At 37.1% G+C, this 18,000-nt stretch overlaps 1 protein-coding gene across 2 annotated transcripts; it reads right to left on the bottom strand.

Moving 5' to 3' along the window:
• Window positions 1-1,558: 1,558 nt before the first annotated feature.
• On the bottom strand, window positions 1,559-16,270 carry LOC132850406 (nectin-4-like). 2 transcript variants are annotated; one of them, XM_060876982.1, is made up of 7 exons: window positions 15,951-16,270; window positions 5,286-5,627; window positions 4,073-4,378; window positions 3,633-3,732; window positions 2,631-2,765; window positions 2,083-2,202; window positions 1,559-1,988 (listed from the first exon to the last, which is right to left on the bottom strand). In XM_060876982.1, exons 1-7 carry the CDS (start codon window positions 16,012-16,014, stop codon window positions 1,916-1,918), a joined length of 1,140 nt encoding a protein of 379 aa, XP_060732965.1. In that variant the 5' UTR covers window positions 16,015-16,270; the 3' UTR covers window positions 1,559-1,915. The 2 variants fall into 2 exon arrangements, 1 of the variants encoding a protein (XP_060732965.1); XR_009648972.1 differs by having other exon boundaries at window positions 1,969-1,988; window positions 2,656-2,765.
• Between the last annotated feature and the right edge of the window lie 1,730 nt (window positions 16,271-18,000).

The raw sequence follows: 18,000 nt of genomic DNA on the forward strand, positions 1-18,000 counted from the left end.
GGTCATTTTGACCCGGCCACATTTAGTGGGGCACTGGTTACACTTTTGCCCTTTTCAGCACAATGAACATACATACAGACACAAAAATGCACACACAAAATTTCCACTAACACACGCACCCAAAACACACACCACACACATGCGCACACACACACACACACACACACACACAAATTGGGCATTGCATTTCATTAGGCCTCCAGAAAAAAAAAAGCCAAACATTTGTAAATATTTCACACTTTTTGTCTTTGCCTAGCAGAGAGCAAAATATGATCTACCAAAATGATACTACACACACACGCACGCACACACACACACACACACACACACACACACACACACACACACACACACACAAGCATTGGGCATTACAATTCATTAGGCTTCCAGACAAAACAAAAGCTACTCATTTGTAAATATTTCACACTTGCTATATGCATTTGTCCAGCTGGGGGCAAAATCTGATCTTACCAACAAGCTTCACACACACACACACACACACACACACACACACACACACGTTCATATTTCTAGGAGTTCAAAAATAAAATACATGTGTTTTGCAAATCATATTTGTTTCCTCTCTCTTATTTATACATTTAGTTGCATCAGTAAGCTTTGGCCTGGAGATATGCTGAGTAATGTTTGACATTTATCAGTCAGTGGTTATCCAAAACAATATTTAATAATTTCTGCTTATTTTACTCAAAAACATGGCATAATTTCATAAGGGTTATCGTTCATAAATTAAGTATAATAAAAAAATATAAGGAGTGTAAAAAAAGTTTTATTCACATGAAGATATGCCATGTTTTTGAGTGTGTGTGTGTGTGTGAGTGTGTGTAGCCTGTTGTTGGTTGATCAGATGACATCAGGTGGGCAAAATAGATATTACAAGTGTAAACTAGATATTACACACACAATGGTAATAATTGTAGAATTTTTGATTTATAAGCATTCAAGTCAATTTGGCCTGTATAAACACAGGTTTTATTATTTGCTGACATTAAAAATGGTCAAAATGGTTTCAAACCAATCTCCTGCCCTTGAAATATACCAGCCTGTAATTGTGCATCAACTTTTGTGCCTCTATAGTGAAAATAATTCAAAATGTCTGTTTTTTTTACTAAAAAATGAGGCATTTTTGTATATAAATAAGGTTTATTATACCAAATATACATTTTTTTGGCAAAATATATGTTAATATGTTGGAAACAAGTTAGACTAAAAAGTTTAAAAAAAAATGGTTATCATATATAGTTAATTTTTTATAAGCAGTCAAAACAGACAAGGTCAAGTAGACTCGGCGCTCCTAATTTGCATAGGAGGAAAATATAAGGGTTAAACCATTTAAAATTTTACTTATTAACAAAAGAAGTATTAATAAAAATAAAGTTTTTTTTAAATAATTTATGATCATTTTATTATAATTACTATCTTAGCACATTTCTCTAAACATTAACTTTCATAAAAAATGACAAGAATGCCAACAATATCTAGAATAAAACTTATATGTTTAAAGCTTTTATTTCATTCCATTTTTTCCATTTTTTTCCATTTCATTTTTTTTTCTTTAACACATTTAACATTGTCTACATTCAATGTGTTAACATTCACATTGTCTCAAAGCAGCTTAACAAAAGTAGATGTCCTGAGATTGCTGAACTGGGGCTGATGTTTGATGACCATGCTGATTTGAAAACGCAGGCCAGGGATCTAACAGGGACCTTTATGTTACAAATCCTCTGGGACCATTTGGTTTTCTCCTCACTTGAAGGAGGATAAGCCCCTCCACCACAACAAGGTATGGTCCCAGTAGAGAGCTTTGATTCATACATGTGTCAACGGTCCTAAGCAAAACAAACATCTTACATGTAATTACTAACATAAGTGAGCAAAACAAGACCATAGAGATTTAAATAAATGATTTCACAAAGATCTCTTTGTGGTCTGAAGATTCCGTATGCACAGGTTGACTGATATCATGCCTGAGTGAAAACAGAAAATAAGCAACTCCCTTAAACAACTTTTTATATTTATAGTCTGCTCTTATTACTAGAGTGGTAAAATGACAAAACTCACCGCAGTATTTTATTAACACGCTGAAACAATTCAAATTTCCAAATGAAAAAACAGCAAACAGCAACAAGGGTCAGGATGAACAGAGTCCAACAGGTTTTAGATTCTGTTCTTCTGTTCATGCTGCAATGCCATTGAGAAAGTATTTTAGTTAGTTAACAGTTTATGACACACTTCATAAAGATTTATACGAGTTATCTCAAAAAGAAACACTGGTGGTAACTGTTTTATGTCACTGAGGTTAAAATCCTCATTTAACTCTTATTTCAGAAGGTTAAATGTTTACACAGTGTAGAACATATTAAGTAGACGTGACCATTTTTAGTTTTCTTTTCACCCTGCACTCCAGTACATTTGACTATAACTGGAATGTTAAGATTAAGTTGAACACATGTAGGATGATGACTTGTGATTCTATGTTAATCTATTAAACTATGTATCTATAAAATAAACCACATATTATGTGAATTATGTCATCTATCTTGCAAGTAAGAGCATTTATTCACTGTTCGATTGAAGGATAAATCATATAATTACATGTTTTATCATACATGTAAAAGGAACCAACAGCTTCACCGTATTGGTTAGACGCCACACAATAGTAAGGTCCGTTACTATCAGGGGTCAGCGGAACAATCAGACTGCTATTAACACCACTGGAAAGAGTCTCGTTCACTGGAAAATATCTAAATGAAAATGTATTTGATAAATAACAGTAAGTGTGATTGTATAAACAGCATACTGTAATTAGTATTTAAACTGTTCTATTCCCCAAGCATGCTGAAATTTACATTATTACTTCTTAGCAATGACACATACTAAAAATGTGAATGGGCTTTTTTACATTTTTAGATTTCTTTTGCCTGAAGTAACAAAAAACAGTCAGAAAGGGTGTCTTTGGGATAACAAAACAAAAAAAGATTTATAAAAGAAAAAGAGAAAATATTAAAATATTATTAGATTTCTCACTGAAGAGATTCCGCAGAGATTCCTGCAGAGATTATTGATTATTAACATATTATTTTACTGTAAAATAACATGAGGATAAACTCAAAATTTAACAATTTAAGTATTACATAATTGTATAGAATAAATCTTTATTATTATATTTATATTAATAATGTTTATCAGAATAATTATTATATTTAATAACTAATAATAAATAGAAATAATGTTAATGGTGTTCTGGAAAACATGAATGCTGAGAGCCCTAAGTCTGCAGAGTATCTGACAAGTACTGTTTACTCTCTGCATGTCACAACAATCTCTCATTCTTCATATGGCTGGGCGACTTTCCTTCGTGCCAAAGTAAAACCCACTGTTAAAATTTTAAATAAATTCAATTGACCTGTTGCATAATTTAGTGAAATATAATTTGATTTTTAAGCATCTTTATGCATTGATTGCTTAAACGTTTTGGCCAAGAATCCAGTCTATCCACCATCATAAGCTCGTGCAAAACTGGCAAAGACGTTCAAAATTAGTTTGTATCATGCAAACTATACATGTAAGTTGCAACTTTTTATGATAAACAGGAGACTCGACTCTGTTACCTGCTCCAGGTGAAACTGGTAGGTTTTGGATTAGCATCTGATTCACACTGAAATGCCCCTTGATCGCCTGCTGAATGAATATAAACCACCTGAGGAGGATCTGAGAAAAAAATAAAAAGAAACATTAATACTTTACACTATGTCACACTCAGTAAAACAGAAATAAATGTAAAAGGAAAAATCCACTTGCATATTAATGTCTATAATAGACTATAGAAAATAATTTTGCTTTGTACAACTGCTTCTATAATGTAAAATAAATAAATATATCCTTTTGTATGACTGTAAATTTAATACTAGATGTGACTAGATGTATTGTTCTAGATGTCAAAATCTTTGTGAGATTTCACAATTAAGTTGGTTTATGTATTTATCTGACTGCCACATATTCCTTTTGTTTCATAAGCATCTGTATAAAAATAATGAACTTGTCATCTTACAGTGTATATCCAATGTGTAATTCAGCTCCAGTTCCTGCTTTAGTCCAGGGTGTGTGACTACACACTGAACCTTCTTCTGGTTTAGATCTTTATATGCAGTTCCAATCAGGTTGCTTTTAACAGTGTATCTATCTTCAGAGTCCACAGTGACAGTATTTTGTACTTTCACTGTGTTGTTTAAAGCACCCAGACTCCACAACACTTCTGCTGCAGGCTTTGCATTGGCTGCAGTGCAAGTCGCTAAAATCCCTTCAGTGTCCCCAGCAACAGCAGGAACATCAGTGCCCACAGTGACAACAGGAGGAACTGAAAACAAAAACATGAACAAGAATTTAAAAAAATAATTATGTTTAAAAGATCTCTGAATGAATGTGTTTCATTAATATGTCTGTCTGACCCTGATCACTCATGTTATTGAGTACAAGTTTTATTTATATAAGTTTGACTTTAGAACAGTGAACTTCACACTGCACCACTATTTAGGTCTGCAGTGCTGAAAAGTTTGTAGTGACAAGCAAGAAGGCAAAAACCATTAAAAGCCCATGTACGCTCAAGTTCAAGTAATCAGATCTGTTTTAGTTTACAACTGCATGCACCGTCAACAGCCTGATGTTTCATTTTCATATTTATCTAGCCTCGGCCATTTAAAATTTTTATGCAATAGCATTTCTAAATCAAATGAACAGATCATGAACTTGAGTCGATAGAACACCATTTCTATCTCTGTTACAATTTGAAGACAATCCATATTTATCATGCTCTAAATAGCTATAACACTGTACTCCTCAACTGTGAACAATGTGCATTAACTGTATTCCAAGACCATGGACCTAATCAGCAGTACTAGTTCATTTAGTAACAATTCTCAACTACAGTAATATTTTCTTTAATACACAGTTTAGTATTATATTATATAAAACTTAACCGCCCTGTTCAAATTGTTTTTCATTTGTACCATCAGAACAAATACATGCTGGAATAAATGCATGATAAAATAAACGAATGAACAGAAACAGTATGCAGTCTAGATTTACAATAAATAATAATTGCTCAAAAAAGCACTTCTGTTCCTGTGCACCACATTTTCAGCTCATAGCGATTTATAAATAAAAACATTCATGGATGGATATGTGGACATATACAGAACATTTAACAAATGTAGCCCAAAGAGTCAGAGCAGACTTGTAACTCATTTTAAAACAACAAATTTTACCTTGTACTCTGAGATGAATTTCTGTTTTATATGGTCCACTTGGAAATACGCTGAAGGTGCAGGTGTAGATTCCTTCATCTAAAAGAGTAACATCGCTTAGAAGAATTGAGCCGTCCAGTCCTTTGAAGTTCCCTGCAAATTTTACTTGGTCCCTCTGTCCGTTTCTATATTCTTCTTTGCCACTGGAGGTGATAACCAGAAAATCTGTATTTGTCGGCTTTTTCTTTGTTCGTCTTTGCCACCTAATAGTTGTTACAGTCTCTGTTGTTTCGATCACTTGACAGAATAACTGCGCATCATCTCCTGCAGTCACAGTCACATCCCGACCAATGACCTTTATGGCTGTGTTTAAAAAAAGGAGAATATTTTAATAATGAAATATGTTCACATCATGAGAATGAGCAAATTGTTCCTTTCCTCCAGAGAGCTAATTGTGTGTTGTGCACCTCTACTGTGCTAAGAACCAACCAGAATTCAGAAGAAGGCTGACTGGTTAGAGGAGTTTTAGCAAAGGACTCAGCAATATCTCAAAAGTAATGCAATTCAAGCATGGGCTGGGTCAATTAAGGACAATCAGAAACTTGTACCAAAGCCATATCAGTGTTATCTTTGCTGTGTGATTGGCTGAGTGTCATGCTGAAAGGGGGGGGACACTGTAGCAGGATGTCCATCAAGTTCATATACATTTACCCATCACTTTATTCATGTAGACACATTTATGCAGCTATCCAATTAGCCAATTATGTGGCAGCAGTGAAATGGTTTTATATTCTCTAGTTTCTATTATTCATTATTTATTTTCTATTTGAACCATGTGTTTGTACCAATAAACAATGTGCAACTTTTGTCCTCCGAGGTCAATTTGACCTCGCCACATTTAGTGGGGCAATAGGTCACACTTTTGCCCTTTTCAGCGCAATGAACATACAGTCAGGTCCATAAATATTGGGACATCGACACAATTCTAACATTTTTGGCTCTATACACCACCACAGTGGATTTGAAATGAAACGAACAAGTTGTGCTTTAACTGCAGACTGTCAGCTTTAATTTGAGGGCATTTACATCCAAATCAGGTGAACGGTGTAGGAATTACAACAGTTTGCATATGTGCCTCCCACTTGTTAAGGGACCAAAAGTAATGGGCCAATTGGCTTCTACGCTGTTCCATGGCCAGGTGTGTGTTATTCCCTCATTATACCAATTACAATGAGCAGATTAAAGGTCCAGAGTTCATTTCAAGTGTGCTATTTGCATTTGGAATCTGTTGCTGTCAACTCTCCAAGATGAGATCCAAAGAGCTGTCACTAACAGTGAAGCAAGCCATCATTAGGCTGAAAAAACAAAACAAACCCATCAGAGAGATAGCAAAAACATTAGGCGTGGCCAAAACAACTGTTTGGAACATTCTTAAAAAGAAGGAACACACCGGTGAGCTCAGCAACACCAAAAGACCCTGTAAGACCACGGAAAACAACTGTGGTGGATAACCGAAGAATTCTTTCCCTGGTGAAGAACACCCTTCACAACAGTTGGCCAGATCAAGAACACTCTCCAGGAGGTAGGTGTATGTGTGTCAAAGTCAACAATCAAGAGAAGACTTCACCAGCGTGAATACAGAGGGTTCACCACAAGATGGTGAGGAAGGCCAGATTAGAGTTTCTCAAACAACATTTAAAAAAGCCTCCACAGTTCTGGAACAACATCCTATGGGCAGATGAGACCAAGATCAACTTGTACCAGAGTGATGGGAAGAGAAGAGTATGGAGAAGGAAAGGAACTGCTCATGATCCTAAGTATACCACATCATCAGTGGTAGTGTCATGGCGTGGGCATGTATGGCTGCCAATGGAACTGGTTCTCTTGTATTTATTGATGATGTGACTGCTGACAAAAGCAGCAGAATGAATTCTGAAGTGTTTCGGGCAATATTATTTGCTCATATTAAGCCAAATGCTTCAGAACTCATTGGACGGCACTTCACAGTGCAGATGGGCAATGACCCAAAGCATACTGCAAAAGCAACCAAAGAGTTTTTTAAGGGAAAAAAGTGGAATGTTATGCAAGGGCCAAGTCAATCAGATGACCTGAATCCGATTGAGCATGCATTTCACTTGCTGAAGACAAAACTGAAGGGAAAATGCCCCAAGAACAAGCAGGAACTGAAGACAGTTGCAGTAGAGGTCTGGCAGAGCATCACCAGGGATGAAACCCAGCGTCTGGTGATGTCTATGCGTTCCAGACTTCAGGCTGTAATTGACTGTAAAGGATTTGCAACCAAGTATTAAAAAAGTGAAAGTTTGATTTATGATTATTATTCTGTCCCATTACTTTTGGTCCCTTAACAAGTGGGAGGCACATATGCAAATTGTTGTAATTCCTACACCGTTCACCTGATTTGGATGTAAATGCCCTCAAATTGAAGCAGACAGTCTGCAGTTAAAGCACAACTTGTTCCTTTCATTTCAAATCCACTGTGGTGGTGTATAGAGCCAAAAATGTTAGAATTGTGTCGATGTCCCAAGATTTATGGACCTGACTGTACATACTGACACAAAAATGCACACATAAAATGTCCACTAACACACGCACCCAAAACACACACTCATACACCACACACACACACACGCACACAAACACATACACAAATTTAGCATTGCATTTCATTAGGCCTCCAGATAAAAAAAGCTACATATTTGTGAATATTTCACACTTTTGATATGCCTTTGCCAGGCAGAGGGCAAAATATGATCTACCGAAATGATGATACACACACACGCACACACACACAAACACACCCAAGAATTGGGCATTGCAATTCATTAGGCCTCCAGATCACACAGAATGGTGACAATTGTATAATTTTTGATTTATAAGCATTCAAGACAGTTTGGCCTGGAAAAAACAAGATCTTTTGACAAGATCAACTTGACTTGGCGCTCCTAATTTGCATAGGAATGCAGGAAAGTAAAACAGGAGGGTTAAATGAATTGTTATTCATTCCTAGGTTTAGATCTGTGGCTTACTATCAAACTAGACAATAAAAGAAAGTTTAATGTTTTTCTTTTGCTGTATTTATTCATTCCTCACACCCAGAGGATTTAACCTGAACCAGGCTTAACTCCTAAACTCCTAGCCATTACACTCTCTCTCTCCCTCTCTCAGTGTGTGTGTGTGTGTGTGTGTGTGTGTGTGTGTGTGGCATGCCAGTGAGCAATGGACATACGAGAGTTCTTTAAAAGAAAAAAGACAGATTCAGGTGAGAGACTAGGGACAGACCATAATGACCTCTGTCTTGTTTGTTTTTTTTTTGTTCTTCTGAAAAGTGTTAAGCAAGCTAAAATAACAGATAATGCAAACCAGTTGTTGTTGTATCAAATTACTTATCTAGGCAATGGTCTCCTGCTTTTATTTTTTTTATTTATTTCAAACCCACAATGGAGAATACAGCTTCTCTTGTGAAAGGAATTTGTCATTTAAAAAAGTTTCTAAGCCCAATAATAATAATAATTAAAGCTGCAAGCAGCATTTCCCGGGGTTCAAGCGTTTAAGGAATTTTACTGAACTTATTTCGTAGACAATAAAGTAAAAAACTTATAGAACTTGCAAAAGTAGATTTTTAAATATACATATTTGTTATATACTTAATGAATGATTTGATTTACAGCACTGATTGTACAAGCAAAGTGGTTCAGAAAACCTAGACCTAACAAATGATATGAAGATGATTTTAAAATGTTTAAGTATAAATTCCTAGGAAAAAACAGATGCTGAATAGAATGAGCCAACGAGTGATCCTCTGCTGCCATCTAGTGGTTTCTATAGCTAATGCAATCCATTGGAAATATATGGTTTATATATCTTTTCAACAATTATAGTGCACATCACATTATTCACTTATATTATACAGGTCACTTGTATTACACTGCTCACTTTCATTACACAGGTTACTTATATAACACTGCTCAGTTAAATCACAGTGCACACTTTCATCGTATAGCTCACTGGCATTGCACAGCTCACTGGCATCACACAGGTCACTGGCATCATTCAGCTTATTGGCATTAGACAGGTCACAGGCATCATACAGCTTACTGGCATCACACAGCTCACTGGCATCATACTGCTCACTTGCATCACACTACTCACTTATGTCACATTACTCAATTAACACACATTACTCACTCCATTATTTGTAACCTATATGCAGTTACATCAGTAATGGAAAAGCCCATTTACAGCCAACGCAGTCCATTGAAAATACATGGTGTGCAGCTTTTTGCCAATTACAGCCCCACCTATCGTCTGATCAAGATAAAACTTGGCATGATTGTTTAAGGTCATATGTCACATGTGCTCAATGAGGGTCGTATAAATTAGACTTTTCGTTTATGAGTTATAGGCTTTGAATTATTTTTTGCCACGCCCATTTCATAAATAATCCTTTAATGCCAAGCCAAAGGATAAAGTTCCACTTTTTTTCGATAATTATTGACAATAAGACTCCAGAGAATATTAATGCACTGGATTGGTCTCGATTAGGTGAAAAACCTAGGACTAGTTCGCAAAAGTAGGTTTTTCACCTGATCAAGAATAATTAATGAACAATTTGATTGACAAAATTGGTCCAAGAGGCAAAGTTGTTCAGTATGTGGAGACCTATCAAATGCTATAAAGCACTTGAGATTTCGACATACGGTTTAGGAGTTATGGGCACAAATGCGTTGAGGGGCGCTGAAGCGCCCCCTATTGGCCGATTTCGCTGAGTCTTTGGGCCTGAGTAACTGTGACCAGTACTACCATCTGACAAAGTTTGAGCTCTCTAGGCCTTACGGTTTGGGCTGCACGACCGTTTCTAGGGCGGAATAATAATAATAATAATAATAATTAAAGCTGCAAGCAGCGTTTCCCGGGGTTCAAGCGCATAAGGCCTTTAGGGAGTTTAAGGCCTTAAAGGATTTTCAAAACTTTAAAGCCTTTCAAGACTTTAGGGCCTTTCAAGACTTTAGGGCCTTTCAAGACTTTAGGGCCTTTCAGGCTTTTAAAGACATGTGGAAACAGATTTGATGTTTTCTAGACTTTACGCATCTAGATCAATTATGAAAAAGACCATTTATAGCTAATGCAATCCATTGGAAATATATGGTTTATATATATTTTCAACAATTATAGTGCACATCACATTATTCACTTATATTATACAGGTCACTTGTATTACACTGCTCATTTACATTACACAGCTAACTTGCCTCACACAGCTAACTTGCATCACACTGCTCACTTGCGTCACACTGCTCACTCGCATCACACTACTCACTTATGTCACATTACTCAATTAACACACATTACTCACTCCATTATTTGTAACCTATATGCAATTACATCAGTAATGGAAAAGTCCATTTACAGCCAACGCAGTCCATTGAAAATACATGGTGTGCAGCTTTGTGCCAATTACAGCGCCACCTATAGTCCGATCAAGATAAAACTTGGCATGATTGTTAAAGGTCATATGTCACATGTGCTCAATGAGTGTCGTATAAATTAGACATTTCTTTTATGAGTTATAGGCTTTGAATTATTTTTTGCCATGCCCATTTCATAAATAATCCTTTAATGGCAAGCCAAAGGATAAAGTTCCACTTTTTTTTCGATAATTATTGACATTAAGACTCCAGAGAATATTACTGCACTGGATTGGTCTCGATCAGGCGAAAAACTTAGGACTAGTTCGCAAAAGTAGGTTTTTCACCTGATCAAGAATAATTAATGAACAATTTGATTGACAGCATTGGTCCAAGAGGCAAAGTTGTTCAATATGTGGACACCTATCAAATGATATAAAGCACTTGAGATTTGGACGTACGGTTTAGGAGTTATGGGCACAAACGAGTTGAGGGGCGCTGAAGCGCCCCCTATTGGCCGATTTCGCTGAGTCCTTGGGCCTGAGTAACTGTGACCAGTACTACCATCTGACGAAGTTTGAGCTCTCTAGGCCTTACGGTTTGGGCTGCACGACCGTTTGTAGGGCGGAATAATAATAATAATAATAAATATACATATTTGTTATATATTTAATGAATGATTTGATTTACAGCACTGATTGTACAAGCAAAGTGGTTCAGAAAACCTAGACCTAACAAATGATATGAAGATGATTTTAAAATGTTTAAGTATAAATTCCTAGGAAAAAACAGATGCTGAATAGAATGAGCCAACGAGTGATCCTCTGCTGCCATCTAGTGGTTTTTATAGCTAATGCAATCCATTGGAAATACATGGTTTATATAAATTTTCAACAATTATAGTGCACATCACATTATTCACTTATATTATACAGGTCACTTGTATTACACTGCTCATTTACATTACACAGCTAACTTGCATCACACAGCTCACTTGCCTCACACAGCTAACTTGCATCACACAGCTCACTTTCATTACACAGGTTACTTATATAACACTGCTCAGTTTCATCACAGTGCACACTTTCATCATATACTGTAGCTCACTGGCATCATTCAGCTTATTGGCATTAGACAGGTCACAGGCATCATACAGCTTACTTGCATCACACAGCACACTTGCTTCACACAGCACACTTGCGTCACACGGCTCACTTGCATCACACTGCTCACTTGCATCACACTACTCACTTATGTCACATTACTCAATTAACACACATTACTCACTCCATTATTTGTAACCTATATGCAATTACATCAGTAATGGAAAAGCCCATTTACAGCCAATGCAGTCCATTGAAAATACATGGTGTGCAGCTTTTTGCAATTACAGTGCCACCTATCGTCCGATCAAGATAAAACTTGGCATGATTGTTAAAGGTCATATGTCACATGTGCTCAATGAGGGTCGTATAAATTAGACTTTTCGTTTATGAGTTATAGGCTTTGAATTATTTTTTGCCACGCCCATTTCATAAATAATCCTTTAATAGCAAGCCAAAGGATAAAGTTCCACTTTTTTTTGATAATTATTGACATTGAAACTCCAGAGAATATTACTGCACTGGATTGGTCTCGATCAGGCGAAAAACCTAGGACTAGTTCGCAAAAGTAGGTTTTTCACCTGATCAAGAATAATTAATGAACAATTTGATTGACAGCATTGGTCCAAAAGGCAAAGTTGTTCAGCATGTGGAGACTTATCAAATGATATCAATATTGTGTGTATTTATTAAGCACTACGTGATTACAGTGGTGTAAAATGTCTTCAGCGCCAACTAGTGGCCGATTTCTTTCAAATTTCTTACAGACCTCAAGGACCACGTGTCGAACATGCGCACCGAGTGTCATTCCGATAGGTCTCCATTAACCTTGTCTAATTGGTGCTCAAACTTCATTGGCCGATGGCGGCCATGTTTTTTGAGACACGCCAATGTCCTTACATCCACTCAAGGTACCTTGGACAAAGACACGGCACACCAAGTTTGAAGTCAATCGGACCAACACTTGCATAGTTAGAGCTGTTTTTAGTGATTTTTCGGTCATAGCGCCACCAAGTGGCCAATCGCCGGGGTTTTTGACCTGTGACCTCAGTTCGAGGTCTTTCACATGTGTCCCAAGTTTGGTGTTGATGGCTCATTTAGTTCTTGAGTTATTGCTATTTTAGTAAAACTGGCTCCTCCCAGTCCAAACGTTTTGGGGCCCCTTAAGGACCCTGAATCAAAATTTCAACTTTTTTTTAATAATTATTGACATTGAGACTCCAGAGAATATTACTGCACTGGATTGGTCTCGATCAGGCGAAAAACCTAGGACTAGTTAGCAAAAGTAGGTTTCGGACAAAATGCGCTATAGCGAAAACATTTTAATGGCGGAAATTAAATCGGAGATATACATATTTTAAGTCATGAGGCAACGAGTCCAATGATATAAAGCACTTGAGATTTGGATATACGGTTTAGGAGTTATGGGCACAAACGCGTTGAGGGGCGCTGAAGCGCCCCCTATTGGCCGATTTCACTGAGTCCTTGGGCCTGAGTAACTGTGACCAGTACTACCATCTGACCAAGTTTGAGCTCTCTAGGCCTTACGGTTTGGGCTGCACGACCGTTTCTAGGGCGGAATAATAATAATAATAATAATAATAATAATAATAATAATAATAATAATAATAATAAAAATCCTACCGAAAACAATAGGTTTCCAGCGCTTCGCGCTTGAACCCCTAATAATAATTAAAGCTGCAAACAGCATTTCCCGGGGTTCAAGTGTTTAAGGCCTTTAGGGAGTTTAAGGCCTTAAAGGATTTTCAAAACTTTAAAGCCTTTCATGACTTTAGGGCCTTTCAAGACTTTAGGGCCTTTCAGGCTTTTAAAGACATGTGGAAACAGATTTGATGTTTTCTAGACTTTACGCATCTAGATCAATTATGAAAAAGACCATTTATAGCTAATGCAATCCATTGGAAATATATGGTTTATATATCTTTTCAACAATTATAGTGCACATCACATTATTCGCTTTCATTATACAGGTCACTTGTATTACACTGCTCATTTACATTACACAGCTAACTTGCATCACACAGCTCACTTGCATCACACTGCTCACTTGCATCACACTGCTCACTTGCATCACACTACTCACTTATGTCACATTACTCAATTAACACACATTACTCACTCCATTATTTGTAACCTATATGCCATTACATCAGTAATGGAAAAGCCCATTTACAGCCAACACAGTCCATTTAAAATACATGGTGTGCAGCTTTTTGCCAATTACAGCGCCACCTATCGTCCGATCAAGATAAAACTTGGCATGATTGTTGAAGGTCATAGGTCACATGTGCTCAATGAGTGTCGTTTAAATTAGACTTTTCGTTTATGAGTTATAGGCTTTGAATTATTTTTTGCCACGCCCATTTCATAAATAATTCTTTAATGCCAAGCCAAAGGATAAAGTTGCACTTTTTTTCGATAATTATTGACATTAAGACTCCAGAGAATATTACTGCACTGGATTGGTCTCGATCAGGCAAAAAACCTAGGACTAGTTCGCAAAAGTAGGTTTTTCACCTTATTAAGAATAATTAATGAACAATTTGATTGACAGCATTGGTCCAAGAGGCAAAGTTGTTCAGTATGTGGAGACCTATCAAATGATATCAATATTGTGTGTATTTATTAAGCACTACGTGATTACAGTGGCGTAAAACTCTTTATCACCAACTAGTGGCCGATTTCTTTCACATTTCTTACAGACCTCTAGGACCACGTGTCGAACATGCCCACTGAGTTTCATTCCGATAGGCCTCCATTAACCTTGTCTAATTGATGCTCAAACTTCATTGGCCGATGGCGGCCATGTTTTTTGAGACACGCCAACGTCCTTACATACACTCAAGTCACCTTGGACAAAGACACTGCACACCAAGTTTGAAGTCAATCAGACCAACACTCGCATAGTTAGAGCTGTTTTTAGTGATTTTTCTGTCATAGCGCCACCAAGTGGCCAATCGCCGCGGTTTTTGACCTTTGACCTCAGTTCGACCTCTTTCACATGTTTGCCAAGTTTGGTGGTGATAGCTCATTTGGTTCTTGAGTTATTGCCATTTTAGTAAAACTGGCTCCTCCCAGTTCGAACGTTTTGGGGCCCCATAAGGACCCTGAATAAAATTTCAACTTTTTTTCGATAATTATTGACATTGAGACTCCAGAGAATATTAATCCACTGGATTGGTCTCGATCAGGCGAAAAACCTAGGACTAGTTCGCAAAAGTAGGTTTCGGACAAAATGTGCTATAGCGAAAAAATGTTAAGTGCGGAAATGAAATCGGAGATATACGTTTTTTAAGTCATGAGCCAAGGAGTCCAATGATATAAAGCACTTGAGATTTGGACATACAGTTTAGGAGTTATGGGCACAAACGCGTTGAGGGGCGCTGAAGCGCCCCCTATTGGCTGATTTCGCTGAGTAACTGTGACCAGTACTACCATCTGACCACGTTTGAGCTCTCTAGGCCTTACGGTTTGGGCTGCACAATCGGTTGTAGGGCGGAATAATAATAATAATAATAATAATAATAATAATAATAATAATCCTACCGAATACAATAGGTTTCCAGCGCTTCGCGCTTGAACCCCTAATAATAATAATAAAGACATTTACTCCGTCCAGGGTGTATCCTGCCTTGATGCCCGATGACGCCTGAGATAGGCACAGGCTCCCCGTGACCCGAGGTAGTTCGGATAAGCGGTAGAAAATGAATGAATGAATGAATGAATGAATGAATAAAGACATTTAAAATGACTCGCCTCTGTGTACCTTTTGGTCATATCCTTAGCTTCAGCACCCCTAAAAAGGAGCTCAGCACCCCTAAAGCTCTGACCCTAGAATCGCCCGTTTCAACCCCTACAATTATACTTTAGTTTAGTGCTCCTTGGGGGCGACCAGGTGCCCGCGGGCACCGCGTTGGTGACCCCTGGCTGTAAAAGGTGTAGTACAGACAAGAGACATTAAAAACTATGGTGTAAGAGATGTAGTACAAACAAGAGACATTAAAAATACTATATAACAAAACATTTTAGTCTATTCAGTAAAAAACAACCCAGCTAGAGAGTTTCACACTTTTGTGCAGATTGTTTCAACCCCTACAATTATACTATAGTTTAACAGATAAAGAAGGAGCTCCTACCTTTAATGCTGGCAAAAAACAAAAGCAGCAGACAAAAACATGTTAACCCCGTCCTGACCATCATAAAACACCATTTTATATCATTTCATTTCCTTGTTTCTTTGTCCAACAGACAAAGAACAGTGCGAGTCGTGTTTATTTTCGTGCACAGATGGTTACACGGCATTCATATAATTAATTCCAGGGTTTCTACGTAAAGTGGGCGTGTTTCTGGAGGTCTTGGAAAAACGAACTCTTTAAAAAAACCAAACAAAAAACAGCATACTACGAAGGACAAAACAGTCATATAGGTAGCTTTATTTTAGAAAACAAATAAACAACCAAATACGACGGTTATGGTTAGGCCACGCCCACCCGATGACGCAATATCTGTTACGCTGTTTATTTGCTTTCTAAAATAAATCTACCTGTATGACTGTTTTGAAAACAGTCATACAGGTAGATTTATTTTAGAAAACAAATAAACAACCAAAAAGTACGGTTATGGTTAGGTTATTAAATAGGCCACACCTAACGGATATCCGTTACGCTGTTCTGAAATCCCTGGAAATAAGTGCCTGTCTACACCGAGATGTCGCCTATAGATATATGTGTAACGGGATGAATATTACAGAGGGTTCTTTGGATAAATCCTGCTGTAATGTGATAATACATCCTATTGGCCGCGCCGGTGGCGCTATTGCGCGCTGAGTTTGAACTATCTGCAGCAGAGTTAGAGAGAACTGCTGTGGGTGAGTCGTTTCTTTTGCAGCTCTGTGCTAAGAGTTATAAAATATTGGTGTCATGTTCAAATATTAGACGATGCATGTAAGGGATTGCACACAGTGGACGCTGGTTGATTTTTGGAGTGTTTTCTGTTTATATTTCTTGGAATTTTGATCATTTTATTTCTGTTTGCGTGATTGCACTAATATTTTAATGTGCGCCATTGTCCCATGTGCTCTCTAACCACATGAAATGTTTCTTAAATAGATGGAGCTGTAGATCATCTCAATGACTCACTATTCTCTCATTTTTACTGCTTTGTGTGCAGGTAATTGTTTATTATATAGCATTTACTTTGTTTTGCAAATGTTTATTGCAAACTGCTATGCTGTATTAATGTTCTAATAATTTTATTCAATGTTATTCATATTCTTAATTAATGTTAAATGCACTATACGATCACAACATTTAAATTTAAGAAGAAAGGAAAAAAATCAAAGCCATGTTGTATAATTTCTTGGAAAAAAAATTACAATTCAGAATTTTTATTTATTTTTATTTGTCTTGTTAAATACATTCTGAGTAAATTGTTAGTTATATTGAAAGCAGAGTTAGAGAGAACTGCTGTGGATGGAGCTGTAGATCATCTCAATGACTCACTATTCTCTCATTTTTACTGCTTTGTGTGCAGAAAATAAACTGAATATCATCCACATCCTGAGTGTGTGTGCTTGTGAAGAGTGGGTCAGACTGGGCCAGATTAGACCAAAGGTCACATTGGTGCCGTGACCCGGATATCAATAAAGGTGGTCGAAGATCATCCCAACTTCGGACCGGCGGACCTGTCGTCATTCTTCACTGCACAGATCCTTAAGCTAAGCTTTTATTAGTTATTGTTGGACTTTAAAAAAAAAAAAACACTTTTGAATGGGCACTCGAGTGGTTTGATATTTTATTGTCCAGGTATCACAGTTGTATGTTATAGTATACACATTTTTTTTTCTCTTATTTTACCATTTCTGTACTCTTATTACTTGATTATGGAAAACACAAGGTTGCCTGGATCTCAGTATGTGAGCAGTCCGGTTAGTGTTGGTCGAGGGAGAGGTCTACTGGTGACACCAATTCCTTTCCCAGATATTGGCGCTAGCTCTAATATTGGTGCTGCTATCAACGGTATGGGGTTAGAAGCGAATGTATTTCTTGAGCCAAATACTAACGTAAACCCTGTTAATGTGAATTGCAGTTCTGAAACTACACAGCCAATTAGTACATCAACTCCAGTTCTTACCAGCGACATGATGAGCCAGATGGGTAATATAGTGCAGCAAGTAGGCCTTCAATT

This window comes from Tachysurus vachellii, chromosome 8 (assembly GCF_030014155.1).
Source record: "Tachysurus vachellii isolate PV-2020 chromosome 8, HZAU_Pvac_v1, whole genome shotgun sequence".
Classification (NCBI taxonomy): Eukaryota; Metazoa; Chordata; class Actinopteri; order Siluriformes; family Bagridae; genus Tachysurus; species Tachysurus vachellii.